General features: G+C 59.1%; 1 protein-coding gene across 1 annotated transcript; it reads left to right on the top strand.

The window, feature by feature from the left end:
* Nucleotides 1-3,828: 3,828 nt before the first annotated feature.
* Nucleotides 3,829-14,453, top strand: SEMA6C (semaphorin 6C). The gene is given in 20 exon segments (XM_032843567.1): nt 3,829-3,878; nt 5,597-5,768; nt 7,167-7,281; nt 7,576-7,639; nt 7,796-7,852; nt 8,187-8,288; nt 8,519-8,609; nt 8,822-8,941; nt 9,109-9,197; nt 9,515-9,732; nt 10,016-10,147; nt 10,433-10,585; nt 10,831-11,004; nt 11,294-11,440; nt 11,688-11,765; nt 11,897-11,952; nt 12,133-12,177; nt 12,547-12,642; nt 13,071-13,930; nt 13,932-14,453. Coding segments are annotated over 19 exon segments (2,901 nt in total). The 5' UTR covers nt 3,829-3,878; nt 5,597-5,650; the 3' UTR covers nt 14,118-14,453.
* Nucleotides 14,454-15,584: the final 1,131 nt, after the last annotated feature.

Raw genomic sequence — 15,584 nt, 5'->3', positions numbered from 1 at the left:
AGTGCCTCTATATTTTGAGCTGTCTTTCTCCCAAAACCTCTTTACAACCTTTAAAACACCGAATTGCCTTGGACCCAAGACCCTCTGTAATTAGCCTTGTGTAAGTATTGTTCTATTGCTTCTGATTAGTCTCACTGGTTCACCTGGTCTTCCATCTCCATGTCTCTGTGTGTGTGTGCATGTGTGTGTATGTTTATATTTCTTGGTTACTCGCTGTGAGGCTTAGCCCAGTCAGCGATGCTACCCATCCTGATCTCAGTTCAGTAAAGACTGGCCATAAGTAGCAAACCCCTGCCCCTCCTCTCCTCCAGTCCAGAGACTAGTATGTAGGAGGAGGCGAAAGGAGGTGCCCACTCAGATAAAACTATCCAAGAATGCCAATAGCTCCCAGGCCACCCACTCTCCTGGGAATTTTGAGAACGTCTTTTGTCCCAGCCCCCACGCAGGGAAAAATCTAAGGAGGCAATACCAAGGTGGGAGCCAAGCAGTGCTGTCTGAAGTAGTCTCATTTTCACTCCCTGCTGACCTTCCCAGAATCAAAGGGTCTTTATGGAGGGTGGAGATGGAGAAGGAGCTGTTTTGCTGTCTGAAGAATCTCCAGGGCTCTCTAAAGGAAGATGGAACAACACTAATCCTGTATCTGGGGGCCAGTCAGGCTATGTGGGGTTGGGACAGCTGGTCACTTTCCCTCTTTGGAGTCTCCACCTTACTCCTCTTTCTGTGTGATTCTCTGAGTCAGTTTGTCCCAGTCTTCACATCTCTCTTTTGGCTTGAGCCCCACTCACCTGTCCTCTTCCATCAACCAATAGCCTGATTGCGAGCGACCCTGGCTTCCCGGCTCCCTAGTTCCTGGCCTAATGGCCCAAGCCCATGCTGCTTTGACAGGGTGGGAGGGGAGGAGATGATGGGTACAAGAAAAACCTCCTGGTGACATCTTCCTTTCCTTTCCCAGGCTTCAAGCCCTCAAGTGCATGCTAGGCCTCCCTTATTGGGGTCATGATGAATACAGGGAGGAGGCATGTGGGGAGACATAAGAAGGTTGAAGTAAAAACAGTAGAGAGGAGGGACAGAGGGTTGGGGCAGAGTAGAGGTTGAGGGGGGAGACTCTCAAAGCGGAAGCAGGATAGCCAAGGCCCCTGGGGAGAAAGGAGGGAGGGAAAGTCGCGCGGCTTTGACAGCTCAGCCCAGCCAAGGTCTCCGGGTTTTTCGTCGGTCGCTCCTTTCAGCGTCTCTTGTGAGATTTCTTCCCGAGGCCTCTCCATTTTAAAGCATGTGATCCCCTCCGTCCGAGTCTTAGCGACGGTCCTCGGGTCTCTCCATCTAGCGCCAGGCTTGGGTCTCAGGCTCAGCCTCCCGGCCGGGCCCTCTCGATGGGCGGTGCTCCTTACGCTCCGCCCTCAAGAAGGACTACTGGTGGAGAGGTGTCGAGAAGGCGGTGTCCAGACAGCTTCTGAGAGCCGGACTGGTTGCGGTGACCCAGAGGCGGACCTGAGGCGGGGCCAGTCGGAGGCGGGCGGGGCCGCTGGGGCCCGGCCCAGAGCCCCGGGCGGTCGCATTGTTTTCCTGCGCGGAGCCGCGGCGGGAGTGGGGGCTGCGACTGGGACCCAGGACTTGCCCGACCCGACTGCACCCGCGAGGTCGGATCCGAGCTCCATCCCATTCGGACGCTCGTCACGTCTCGCCAGAGCCCCAATCACGGATTGCAAACTCGGCGCGGTGCGGGGCCGCTGCCCGCCCGCTGCGATCTTGGTCCCGCTGACCCGGATCTCCGAGCAAGTACCCCGGAGCGGGGATGGGGTTGCAGGGAGGCGAGGAGGACCCGGGGCGCCGCAGGCTGGGGACAACCTTCCGAAATGCGAGAGGGACCCGGGAGGGTGCCAGCGCGCTGTGTGCCTGCCTGACGGAGAGGGTCAGCGGAGTTGGGGTGCACGGAGGGAGGAGGGAACCGTGGCCGAACCCTGTCAATGCACTGTTGGGCGCAGGGTCCGGGCGCCTCTTCCCACCGGGTTTTTCCGAGCCGCGTCCTTTGCATTGGGGAGCGCGAAAGGCCATTATTTGAGGCGCGCACCGTACAGAGGGTGGAAAATCTGGTCCCTTGACTCCCCAGCAGGAAAACTAAGGCTCTGAGACCCACGGAGAACTGGACCCTCTCGAGGTCCCTGCAGGGATGGGAAGGGGGACGCGTCGTTCGGACTTTGGTGTGACGCCTGCACCTCTGTCCTTGTGCAAACGGGAGTCTGAGCACCTCTCAGGGGGTTGGCTTGGGCAGAGTGGGGGAAGGGGGGCCCCCCCAGAGAAACAACAGTCTCCATGCTCTCCTCCTTCCTTCACCCCACTCGCCCCGGGGCTTTGTTAGACCGGGGTCTCCGAAGGAGAAGAGCCTGGCTGGCGACTGCACCTTGAGCCCGAGGACCCCGCTCAGCGCTGGTCCCAGGCCTGCCCTCCTCGGTTCCCAGCCTCTGGCCCTGTTTCTCTGGCCTCGGAGACCCGCCTCCGCTACTCAGTCCCCGCTCCCATCCCCACTCTGTCTGCGCCCGCAGGCCCCTCCAGCCCCTCCTCCCGCTAACGTGGCTCTGGGACCCGGTCCCGGTCCAGACTCTGCTACCCGCCCCTCTTGGAGCCCCAGATCCAGTGAAGGGGAGACACGTCGAGCCCCTGGCCCTGGGCCCACCTTATGCCAGGGTCTAGACACCTGGATTAACCTCGCTGGGGGCTGGGTAGGAAGGAGGGAAGGTTAGGAGCCAGGGGCTGGGTGTGGGGGAAATGTCTTGAAGAAGGGAAGGCGCCTTCAGCCTGTTCCTCGAGGATTCTCAGAGCGCCCCTCACCCCCTCTACCTCTCCTCTACTCCCCCAGAGGAAGGTGGACTGGGGTGGGCAACCAGCCTGAGAGCTTCCTGCTATTGTCCCCAGCCCAGTCTCCCCTTCTCCATCCCTTCCCCAGCCTCCCCCAAGACTCTGCTTATGACTCTGGCTATGACCTGGCCACTCCCCAGAGGTGGCTGCAAGGGCCAGGAGGAGGGAGAAGGCCTGTTTCCTCTCCCAGCAAAGGGAGGACCTTGGAGGGGGAGATAGAGACAGCCAGCCCCCCCAGCCCCCCGCCATTTTCCTCAGATGGGGGATATTATGCAGCTGGGGTTGGTCCCAGCGGAGTAAGCCTCTCCCCAGGCCTGGAGTGGGATGGGGACTGCTTAGATACTGCTTCTCCAAAAACAGATATGGCAAGCCCTCTTAAAGATGTATTATACTTAAGTCTAGGGGGCCAATGCAAAGGCCAACCAAGTGTTTTCAGAGGCTGGACTAATCCAGTCTAAGTTGGGGGTGGGGTGGGGTGCAGAGACATTGGGTGGGAGGGAGGCAGGACCTGCTCTCTCAGGGAAGAAGAAAGGGGCTGGGGGTGCTTGCTATCAGAGCATTTTGCCTAGAAATGAAGAGCATGTAAATGAGATGCAAATTAGCCTCTATTGTCCCCAGTTAGGACGCTTTTGCGAAGAAGCCTGCTGGATTCTGAGGGTTTTAATGTGGGGGTGGTCATCCTGCCCCCACAAACTCTCCCAGTCAACCTTTTCCCCAGGACTGGTCGTGCAATTCCAGGAGCTTCTGGCTAGGAGCCAGCCCCAGCCCCTGCCCTCACATCTTTAGGCACAAAGCGGCCAGCACCTTTGCAATCAAGCTTAATGTCAACTCCCCCCCCACCACACACACACTCTTCCAGGGCAGCACGTCCCCTACCCTGGCCTCAGTAGACTTCTGAATTTTCACATTTTCTTTTAAGGGATGTGGTAAAGAGGTGTAGCTAAGCCTCTTCCCTCCTGTCCCTTCTTTCATCAGGTCAGAGGTCTCCTATCCCCCTCAAACCCCCACAGGAGTCATCACCCCAGGTAAGGAAAGGGCAGCAGCTCCTGAGGGCAGGAGATGGAAGCTGGCATGGCCTGGGAACAGGAAGAGGGTCTGGCTGTTCTCCCCACTTGCCAGAGACCAAAGTTGTTTCCTGGGTGAAGATACCAGTTGCCCAGGGCAACTTGGAGGGGGAGGATAGGAGACCGGCTGTGTCCCTTTCTCTTCCCTTGGGACCAACAGCATCCGGAAACATGGCGGGGTGGGGGGTGTGTGTGCGGTTAGGGAGGCTTGGCCTTTCAGAACCAGGGGGTCGTTAGTTAGCAGATGACTGCTCTGTCCCTGGGGGGGTGGGTCATCATTAGGTGTTCCTACCCCTTCCCCTCCTCCAGCCCTCTTGGGACCCCATCCGATGTCAGCCTCCCCACCAGTGACGCTGAACTGGGGGTGGGGTACACTTGGGTCCTGGCTTCAAGAGTGGAATTGGGCAGACGGAATGGGCTGGTCCTGGAAGCCCAGGGTCGCTTGTTTAGGGGACATGGCAGGATGAGCACCTAAGGATGGGTGAAGAATAGCAGTCTGTTCACAGCAAGAAAGGATTCTCACCCTTCCTGCCCTGATTTCGGAGCGGTTGAGCCCCTCACGCCAGTTCGAGGGGAAGGAGGGCAGGCAGCTGGTGTACACCTCCCACGGGGTTCCACCTGGGTCAGCTGGGGGTGGGCCATAGTGCTGATTGGTGGGAAGGACGGCTGTCTCCCGTCCCTCCGACCATATCCATCTTTTCCTGGACTTTGGGCTACCATTGCCTGCCTGTCATTGAATTATTTATATTTCCATTTTGAGGCAGCCCGAAGAGGGAAGGAAGGGAGAGAGGGACATACATGTGCAACTGTTTCTCCTCACCAGGACAGCCAGTTCCCTGCCTGGCTCCTCGTAGGGGGGTGGTTCTACTCTTCCTCGGCAAGTGTGAGCACTGGTTCTTCGGAGCCAGGAGGGAACAGGGGGCTAGAGAAGCTGGGAGGGGGCACAGTGGTCGGGCAGACAGCTGCAGCCAGAGCTAAATTTAGCCTCTGATCTGGCTTTGATGCAGATTCACTTTTGGCTAAGGCAGCCCCCCACTACCACTCTCCTTCCCACCCAGCTTCTCCCCAGCAATGGGAAGATCCATTGAACCATGAACTTAGACCAGGATGGTGACCCCTAGGTTTCCTCCCCCCACTCTGTTCTTCCTCACCCCTATCGAGGGTGATAGCTTCTTCACAGCTGCCTCTGCCTGGGCACAGTGCCTGCATGGCTCCCAGGGTACCACAGGGGTCTGTGAGGGAGGGGGAGGCAGACATAGTGCCCTCTTCCTCCTCCCAGTGCCAAGGAGTCACTATTTATAATTTTAAGGCTTTGGTGTCTAATTATAACTGAGAAGGGGTTAGCAAGAGGGGGGGCCAGGAGGTGTCACCTACCAAATGTCCCAGGCCCAGTCAGGAGAGAAGAGAGGAGGCTGAGTGAGAAGGCTTGGAAGGGGAGCGGGTGTGCCCTGTCCTTACCTGGGGTCATGCCTGCAGGCCTCACACTAGCCAGTCTGGGCCAGTTGGAGAGAGAAACGCCCTGAGTGACAGTGACAGCTGGCTGGGACCGAGGCAGTGCCAGAGAAAGGGTTGTTTCCCCCAGCCCGCAGGGTCTTCTGGGGATAGATCAGGGAAGCAGCCTGCCAGTGTTAAGTGTGAAGGATTCAGCCCCGTCCCCACTCTTGTCTGTCTCCTTCCAGGGCTGGCATATGGGTGAGGAGGCACCCCCTGGGGCCTGAGCTGCCCCGCACAGGATGCCCCGTGCCCCCCACTTCATGCCTTTGCTGCTTCTGCTGCTGTTGCTCTCACTTCCCCACACCCAGGCGGCCTTTCCCCAGGACCCCCTCCCTCTGCTGACCTCTGACCTGCAAGGTGAGTGACCTCGGCCCACCCCCCTATTGTGTGAGCTCAGCACTCAAGACCCCAGCAAGGGAGGAGGGAGGGTGGGAGGTGAGGTGCAGGAAGATAGGCAGCGGAGGGAAGTGGAGGGGGGGATGCAGCACTCAAGCCTGTTGCCCATCGCTGCTGGGCCCACTTGCTGCACTCTGAGGCCACACTGTTGCACAGGGGTTGACAACACAGACCCAGCTAGGGGGTTGACAACCCAGCTGGACCACATACTTTAGCTAGTTTGAATCCCTGCCCAGCTGCTTGGGAGCTGCAGGATCTCGGTTGAGGTGGTTCACCTTTCTTTGCCTCGGTCTCCTCATCTGCAGAATGAAGATAACAGATAGCGTTCTTCCTCATTAGAGTTATTTAGGGATTAAGTGAGGGCATCCTCGGAAAGCGCGGAGAACGCTGTCTGGCACACACTCAATGTTTTCTGTGTGTTTGCTATTATTATTAGTTACACAACGAAGGCTTGGGGCTGGTTCAGTGGTGCCCCCCCACCTCTCACCTCCCTCTCCACCATCTGTGCCACAACTAAGCCGGGGTCCTGCTGTGAGGGAAACCATACAGCCACTTTTTTTCAGAGAAGAAAAAACTTTATTTGCAAGTTCCTGTTATTTGTGTAGGATTTTGAGTAATTCTAAGGATGAAAGAACCGCAGCTGGGTCACTGGGAGTGAGGGTTGGGGGATAAGAGTAGCACTTTTGTGTGCCAGACACTAGCCTAAGCACCTTGCAAATGCTAAGACATCAATCCCTGAACTCTGAGCTCCCTTGGAGAGCTGAAGATCTTGGTCGCCATGGTCAGGCCTATGGTCAGGACCATGGTCAGGCCTGTGGATGCCAGAGTGGGTCAGGGGAGGCTGGAACTAGGGAGGGCTGAGGTGGCCTCTGAAGAACCTTAAGGGCTGGGAGAAATGGAGTAAGTGCTCCAGACAGGACAGCGTGCGATGTGGGAACTAGAGAGGAGCACTCGCCACCCCCCGCCACTGCCCTCCCCCGAAGGAACTGAGTTCAGCTTTGGAGTCAGACAGACCTGACTTGGAACCCCAGTACCAGCCACTTCCAAGCTAATCGAGCTATGCGAACTCCTTAATGGCTCAAGGCCATAGGCTTCTCATCTGTAAAATGGGGCCACTATTAGTACTTCCTTCACAGAACTGTATTTAAACTAGGTGGTTCTCAAGTACTAACAGGGTGGTTGGCAGAAGTTAAGTGCTCAGAGTGAGCAAGCATTATTTAATAGTTGTATTGATAGCTTTACCTCACAACTCACCTCACTCTTCCACGACGTCCACGGCTGAGCTTTGTCTTGTCGGGAAGGATACTGAGGAAGGGAGGTCTGGCTGGCCCTCATCCCCCACATCTCTGTGTCTTCCAGGTACTTCCCCATTATCCTGGTTCCGGGGCCTGGAGGATGATGCTGTGGTTGCAGAACTTGGGCTGGACTTTCAGAAATTCCTGACCTTGAACCGGACCTTGCTAGTGGCTGCCCGGTAAACTGACCGTGGCACAGTTGTGGGGCCAACATGCATGCTCCTGAGCAGCCATGGGACCTGCATGGCCACTGCAGTATCTTGCAGGGGACACATGCAGGTGTACAAGCCATGGGACATGGACATGCTTGGACCCAGGGCACAAATGCCAAGGCATGGAGTAAGGGGGAGGACAGAGGGCAGGAGGTCTGCACTGTTTGTCTCTGAGCTGCTAAACCTGAGCAGGGTGGGCTCTAAGGAGCTCAGGTGGGGTGCCTTGGCTTGGCTCTGATCCTTCCTTACCTGTCCCTTCAGGGATCACGTTTTCTCCTTCGATCTTCAAGCTCAGGAAGAAGGAACAGGGCTGGTGCCCAACAAGGTGAGGGCGTGTAGGAGGAAGTGCAGGCTTGGAGATGAGGCTGGGAGTGGTCCGGTGGGGATAAAGCAGGGGGGGACGAGGACTCCAAAAGGAGCCATAATGTGAGGGGATCTCCAGGTTGCTCCATGATGTTCCCTCCTTTACTTGTCCCTTCAGTATCTGACATGGCGGAGTCAAGACATGGAGAACTGTGCTGTACGGGGAAAGCTGACGGTGAGGAGTGGGATGAGAATTCCGAGGGGAGAATTTCCTGCCTCCAGGCTCTGTCCGAGCGGTCCTGCACTGTGCCCACTTTCCCACCCACTTCCATCTCAGGCCATAGGGGAAATGTGCAGGAAAGGAATGAATGATTTTCACCTTCCTTCCCGGAAAAGTGAGGCTCCAGCAGGCCCAAGAATTTGCCTGAGGTTGTGGGGCAGTGATTAGCTTACTTGGGACTTTACCCACATTGCTATGACTGGCTGCACGGAGGTGGCCTTAACGTCCTGGGCCCCCTGTCCCAATCGTATGGACTCCTGTTGCTGACCTAGAATTTTGGATTCTCTAGGACGAGTGCCACAACTACATTCGTGTTCTTGTTCCCTGGGACTCTCAGACACTCCTTGCCTGTGGAACGAATTCATTCAGCCCCGTGTGCCGCAGCTATGGGGTACAAAGGCGGAGGCGGGTGGCAGCGGGGTCAGGATGGGAGTGGGAAGAGAACCCAAGATGGGCAACCAGTTTGGTGGGGACAGGCCAGCCACGGTGGAGGATTGGGAGTGCCGAACGCAAGGGAACAGAAGGGGTGGGGGAAAGAGGCAAGGGGACATGAGGGAGTGGGCTGTGGAGCCAGACTCCAAGACCCCAAGGATTCCGAGAACCTGCTCCCTCTGCCTCCAGATAACTTCGCTGCAGCAGGAGGGTGAAGAGCTGAGTGGACAGGCTCGATGCCCCTTTGATGCCACCCAGTCCAACGTGGCTGTCTTTGCAGGTGTGCACCTAGGCATGTAAGAAGCGGGCCTGTGGCAGGAGGGGGCTCTGGCCTTAGCCTTTCTTCCGATTTGGTCTTTGCCCATGCTCCCGAGTGCAGGGTTGAGCTGGGGGCAGGGTCAGGCTGAGGGAGACCCAAGCTTTGGGTTAGGTGACCCCAGAAGAGCCAGATCCTTGGGCCCTCACCTGACCCCACCCTAACCACCCCTCCAGAGGGCAGCCTTTACTCAGCCACAGCTGCGGACTTCCAGGCCAGTGATGCTGTAGTTTACAGAAGCCTCGGGCCTCAGCCCCCACTCCGCTCCGCCAAGTACGACTCCAAGTGGCTCAGAGGTCAGGGCCGGGCCTGGGGGAGGTTGGCTGCTCATGGGGAGGAGGTGCAGGGGGAGGACTGTGGCAGGGAGCGGGCAAATGGCCGCTGGTACGGTTCGTGTATGCCAAGGCAAGAGGCTGTGTGGGGCCGGGCGTTTCTGAGCATACCATTCCGTTTCCCCTTTCAGAGCCACACTTTGTCCATGCCTTGGAGCATGGAGACCATGTCTACTTCTTTTTCCGGGAGGTCTCTGTGGAGGATGCCCGGCTGGGAAGGGTAAGGAGGTGGGCCCCAGTGGGGGTAGCTAGAGGGTTCTGCGTGATCCTGAGGAGCCAGCCAGAGTCAGGGGAGAGCTGCTGGACCTCATGTCTACCACACAATCCCCTGGACTCTGAGCCCCAACTTGGAGTTGCCTCCACATCCTGCTGTGTCCCTCATCCTTGACCCAGTCTGATCTACCATACTGTACCCTTGTTTTGCTGTGGCCCTGGCGTCTGTCCCTTGGTGCTCCCAGATACCCCCAACACCTGCACCCTGCCCTGCTGGCCCTGAGGCCCTCACTGTTCTCTGCATCCCCTGCTCTCCTACCCCAGGTACAGTTCTCCCGAGTCGCCCGTGTGTGTAAGCGTGACATGGGTGGCTCGCCTCGGGCCTTGGACCGCCACTGGACATCCTTCCTGAAGCTGAGGCTCAACTGCTCTGTCCCTGGGGACTCTACCTTCTATTTTGACGTCTTACAGGCCTTAACTGGGCCTGTGGACTTGTATGGCCGCTCCGCTCTCTTTGGGGTCTTCACCACCCAGACCAATAGGTTAGTACTAGACTAACCAATGTGGTCCAATCTGTCCTTGTCCCTCCAGCGTCTAAGCTCTCCTCTCAAAGCTTCCCGATGCCCCTATCTGGAGGGGAAACTCCCTTCAAAGCCAGCTTGCTGTTCTGACCTTCTTTCTCCCAGCATGGCCCCTAGGGGGGCTGCCTCGCCCTCTCAGGCTCTGCCCCCTAACCTGGTGCTTAAGGTTAGCTGCCGTCTCACCTGGGAGGAGCTGTGTGATCCCTTCCAACACCTAGCCCGCATCTTTTTCTGGCTCCTTCAGCATCCCTGGCTCTGCGGTCTGTGCCTTCTACCTGGATGATATCGAGCATGGGTTTGAGGGCAAGTTCAAGGAGCAGAGGAGTCTGGATGGGGCCTGGACACCTGTATCTGAGGACAGGGTTCCCTCCCCCAGGTACCCAGGATGAGAGTGGTTTTTTTGGGGTCGGGGCAGAAGCAAGCAGCGAGTTCCCACATGGGATTATGAAGAGACGGTCTGTGGGGTTATGGGGAGAGGGCTTAGCGGACTGGCATGGGACTGGTGAGCTGCAGAGAAGGGGGAAGTGGTAGTGTGAACGTCTGTGTGAAGGGAGAGAGCAAGGGTTACCGATCGTATCTGAGAGCAGTTGGTGGGGGACACAGAGCCTAACTGAGCCCTGGCTCCCTGTCCTAATGCTGCCCCTTCCCATGTGCCTCCCAGGCCAGGATCCTGTGCTGGAGTCGGTGTGGCTGCCTTGTTCCCCTCCTCTCGAGACCTACCCGATGATGTCCTGACCTTCATCAAGGCTCACCCGCTGCTGGACCCCGCTGTGCCACCGGCCACCCATCAGCCTCTGCTCACCCTCACCAGCAGGTATGCCACTAAAAGAACAACTGCTGACCAACCCCCATGCCCCAGCCATTCTCCTCTGACCTCACACGGGTCAGTCACATTGGTGAGAGGAAGAACCCATGAACATGGAGGGAAAGCGGTATGAAGGAATAGAATGTCTGGGAGGGGGGAAGGACCCAGGAGTACGCACCAGGATACATGGACTGTCCTTGAGACACTCCGGATTCCACCAGTCGGGGGGCCCTGACTGAGGACTGTCCCTCCAGGGCCCTACTGACCCAGTTAGCTGTGGATGGTAGGGCTGGTCCCTACAGGAACACCACAGTCCTATTCCTGGGCTCCAACGATGGGACCGTGCTGAAGGTGCTGCCCCCGGGGGGCGCCTCTGGAGGACGTGAGCCCATCCTGCTGGAGGAAATCAATGCCTACAGCCCCTCCAGGTGAGGCCTTGGTCTGGCAGTGCTCCCCGCCCCCCATCATCACCCTGCAGAGCAGGAATGGGAAGTGAGCTGGTAGACTGGGATGTGGGGATGTGGTGGGGACTCCAACGCAGGCTTCCATGTGGCCGAAGCTAAAGGGTAGAGGGGTTTGGTAAGAAGCTAGATAGTGTGGTGGGGCAACACTGGGAGTTGTAGTCTTGGGCACCTCCCCACCTTCTGTTCTTTAACTGACCCAGGGAGAATGGAGCCTCCCCTGCCCCATCTCTGATTCCTTCCTGCCTCACCCTAGATGCAGTGGGAAGCGGGCCGCCCAAACAGCACGGCGGGTCATAGGGCTGGAGCTGGACACTGAAGGTCACAGGCTCTTTGTGGCTTTTTCTGGCTGCATCATCTACCTCCCTCTCAGCCGGTGTGCCCGGCACGGGGCCTGTCGGAGGTGAGAGGAGCCTGGGAACACAGGCATGGGGGAAGGTGCGGCAGGGAAATGCAGGGGGTGGTTGGGAGGGAAGGGTGCGCCGGGCATTGTGCAGGTGGGCAGTGCCCAGGGCCTAGAACAGGCATTGGGACAGGGCAAGATGGGAACATGGGGCCGGGGGCCTCCTGCAGGCCAGGGTGAGAGCTGGAAGGGCAGGGCCATGGGATGGGATTAGAGCGGTGAGCCTCATATGACTCTGTTTCCCCAGGAGCTGCCTGGCTTCTCAGGACCCATACTGTGGATGGCACAGCTCCAGAGGCTGTGTGGATATCAGGGGACCTGGTGGGTAAGTGAGGGGCCCCCAAATCTCCCGAGGAGAAAGTTCTATTTGCCCCACTCAATGAAGCAGCTCAGGGCCAGGGTGGGAGCTGGGGGCAAGATATGTAACCACCCTATGCTACCTCCGTCTCCTGCTAGGACTGATGTGGATCCAGCTGGGAACCAGGAATTCACGGAGCACGGCGACTGCCAAGGTAAAGAGGGCTGGGACAGCCATAGCCATAGCTGCACAAGGCTGTGATGGCCATCAGCTACAGCCCAGGTGTGGGCTTATGTACTTCTGTGGCAGTCGCCCCCTTTGGTTCTTCATGAAGCTACCACCCCGCCCCCCCCCGCCCCCGCCCCCCATCACTCTCTGCCTTCCTTCTTCATAGATGGAGCTACTGGGAGTCAGTCTGGCACAGGGGATTCTGCTTATGGTGAGTCTGCCTATCCCAACGCCATCTTCCCTTGCTCGGCCCCCACGCACCCACGTCTGTGCTCCATGGCGGCAGCAGACAGCTGCCCACACACACTAGGTCTCAGATGAGGGCTGGCATCCTCCAAACAGCCCACATAGAGCTCAGTGCTTGGCACACAGTAGGGTGCTTAATAAATAGTTTTTGAAAAAAATACATGAAAGAATGTCCTGCATGGTGAGCCTTTCCCCATGCCCAGAGGAAAGCAGAGGCTGGAGTTCTGGACCTTTGGGTTCCAAAGTGGGGGCAGGGGTGGGGAGGACCCACTGAATGGGTGTCAGAGGTAGAAAACAGGAGCCTCATTGGCTCTGACCTGGTCTCTGTCACCAGTGCTTCTGGGTCCTGGCCCTTCCCCTGAGACCCCCAGCCCCCCCAGTGATGCCCACCCCTGGCCCCAGTCTTCCACTCTTGGAGCTCACACTCAGGGTAAGGGGGCTGGCTGGGAGGGATAGGAGTGAAGTGTGGGGCTGGTGAGTCTTGAAGAATTCTAAGCCCCTCACTGACATGTTTGGTGCTCACTAATGCCTGGAGTTTCCTCTCCCCAGAGCTGGGCTGCTCAGACCCACGGCCTTCTGCACTGGCAGAGTTTGGAACTGGCTCTTGGCATGGCTATAGGGCCCGGAGCTGGGATGGGTACTCCCCAGGCCCAAGCTCTAGCCTGTGTGTGATGTCTAGTGTGGTGGACTGACTGTGTGTTGAGTGCACGGGGGGTGGGGGGGGTGTCATTATGAGGATGGTCAGCTCGTGCTGGAGTGAAGCTGAGCAGCAGCAGCAGCAGAGAGGTCAAACTCGAACTTGCCCTCCCATGCCCACCTACCTTGGCTGAGCCTCCCTCCTCCCCTCTCGGTCAGCAGGCGTGCGCCGGGACCTCCCCCCAGCCTCAGCCTCCCTCTCCGTCCCCATCCCACTCCTCCTGGCCTGTGCTGCTGCAGCCTTCGCCCTGGGCGCCTCAGTCTCTGGCCTCCTGGTCTCCTGCGCCTGTCGCCGAGCCCACAGACGTCGGAGCAAGGACGTCGAGACTCCGGGGCTACCGCGCCCTCTCTCCCTTCGCAGCCTGGCCCGGCTGCACGGGGCGGGCCCAGAGCTGCCGCCCAAGGACGGAGACGGGGCGCAGATGCCCCAGCTCTACACCACCTTCTTGCCTCCCCACGACGGCGTAGCCCCGCCGGAGGTGGCCTGCCTGCCCACGCCGGAGTCCACGCCCGAGCTGCCCGTCAAGCACCTACGCCACGCTGGGGGGCCCTGGGAGTGGAACCAGAATGGGAACAACGCCAAGGAGGGCCCCGGCCGCGCGCGGGGCGGAAGCGCAGCGGGAGGGCCAGCGCCGCGAGTGCTGGTGAGGCCACCACCGCCTGGCTGTCCCGGGCAGGCCGTGGAAGTCACCACCCTGGAAGAACTGCTGCGCTACCTGCACGGCCCGCAGCCGTCCAGGAAAGGGGCCGAGCCCCCGGCCGTGGCAGCGTTGACCTCGCGGGCGCTCCCACCAGAGCGGGTTCCCACCCCCGCCCCCTCCCTCTTTGCGGGCTCCAGCCTCCTCCCCCGGGAGTGCGGACCGCCTCTGAGGCTGGACGTGCCCCCCGAGGGGAAGTGTGCTGCGCCGTCCACCCGGCCTGCCCTCTCCGCCCCTGCTCCCCGGCTAGGGGTCGGAAGCAGTCGGAGGATGCCCTTCCCCACGCACCGGGCGCCCCCCGCCCTGCTCACTCGGGTCCCCTCGGGGGGGGCCCTCCAGGTACTGCGGGGGTCCCGGGAGACATCTCCTGTACCTGGGCCGGCCGGAGGGGTATCGGGGCCGCGCTCTGAAGAGGGTAGACGTCGAAAAGCCCCAGCTGCCCCCGAAGCCTCCCGTCGTCTCGCCCTCTTCCCAGCCGGCTGTCCCCAACGGCAGCCATTTTAACTTTTAAAAGGGAGCTGCGCCACGTCTTCGGATGGCGCCCTTGAAGCCCGTGCCCTCAAAGGCCAAGAGCATGGACGCATCTCCAAGGACAGAGGCCCTCCCTCTCTCCGTGTTCCACACCTCCAGCCTTCCTGGACTCTGAGAGTCTCCCGGGGTCCCAGCCCGCCTCGGGTTTATTTATTGACGTCTTTCCCCCTGTCCTCGAGAGAGGAGTGGGAGGTGAGAAGCTCGCCCCCTCAGTGAGCCAGCTTTTCCGGGGGAACTGGCGCACTCCCACTCCCCCCTCCCTCAGCCAAGCTGCCTTAACTCGCCCCTCCGGGCTTCCTCCATAGACTGGGCCGCAGGGCGGATGGACAGACCGACGGGGCTGGGGCCGCGCGCGCGCGTTTGTGTACAGATTCCTCGGGCCTCCCGGGACGTGCCTCCTCCTACTGTGTAGGAGCCTCCGCTTCCCAATACAGCTGTGTCCCCGAGCCGTGCCTGACTTTCCTAGCGGAGGGGGCGGGGCGGGAACCGGTCTGCTCGCTAGGCGCCTCTGCCCCCGAATCCCTGCCTTCATCTTGGCCTTGCATTCTCTCCCGAGTAATTGGGATGGCTGCGGTCCCACCGGGGTTAATCAGGAAAGGTTTCCTGAAGGAGGCAAGCGAAGAAATGGTGTGTGGAGATGAACCAGGGCCCAGGAGACCCACGGCAGAACTTAGGTGGGGTAGGGAGGGCACTGGAGCACATTTCTGGATCAAGGATGTTTTCATAGCCTGTTCCATGGGGGTGGGGAGGGTATTTTTTGAGAAATAAAATGAAGCTGCAGCGCAAGTGGTTTAAGTTTCACAACAGGAAATCTCGTCCTAAAGAATTTGGAGAGTGTAGGTCGCAGGATGGATAGGCTGCAAAGAACGGCAAAGGATTCGGCCCTGTTGGTGGTTAGTTCCCTTTATCGGAGCGGGAGGGGGCGTAGGAGCGCGTGTTTCCTTGCACGCATGCGTAACCTCTTGTCTCGGAGTCTCCGGCTGCGCTCCAGCCCGGCGCTCGGAGGATCAACTAGCGAGCCGCGAGCGTCTGTTCTGTTGTTCTCTGGCTGGAGCTGGCTGAAGATACCTGTCTGTTATCCCGGGAACCAATGGGAGGGGCGGACAGGACCATCTGTCCCGCCCACTACCTCGAGTTTAAGGACACTTAAAGCCTCACGCGGGCGGTGGCCGCTTTTGCGGATTTACAGGTCCGGGTCTTTACCGTCGCGTGGCCCGAGTATCCGCTCAGTTGGAGCCTTAGGTCGCCGTCGCACTGGCGCCGCCTGGAGGCCGCCCCAAGCCCCGCAGCTAAGGAAGCCTTGGCAGTCCCCTTTCCCCGTTCGCCATAGGACTGCCTTGAGTAAGAAACCCCTGAAAACAATTTGGTGAAGAACCGTGATTGTGTCTAGCTCCGCCCTTTACTTCCTGTAATCCTGACAAGTCAGAACTTTGCCCTAAACCTCAAT

The sequence above is a fragment of the Lontra canadensis genome, unplaced genomic scaffold, assembly GCF_010015895.1.
Source record: "Lontra canadensis isolate GAN:19392208 unplaced genomic scaffold, GSC_riverotter_1.0 scaffold142, whole genome shotgun sequence".
Taxonomy (NCBI): domain Eukaryota; kingdom Metazoa; phylum Chordata; class Mammalia; order Carnivora; family Mustelidae; genus Lontra; species Lontra canadensis.
Note: the sequence above shows the minus strand (reverse complement) of the source record. Positions and strands in the feature narration are given on the sequence as shown.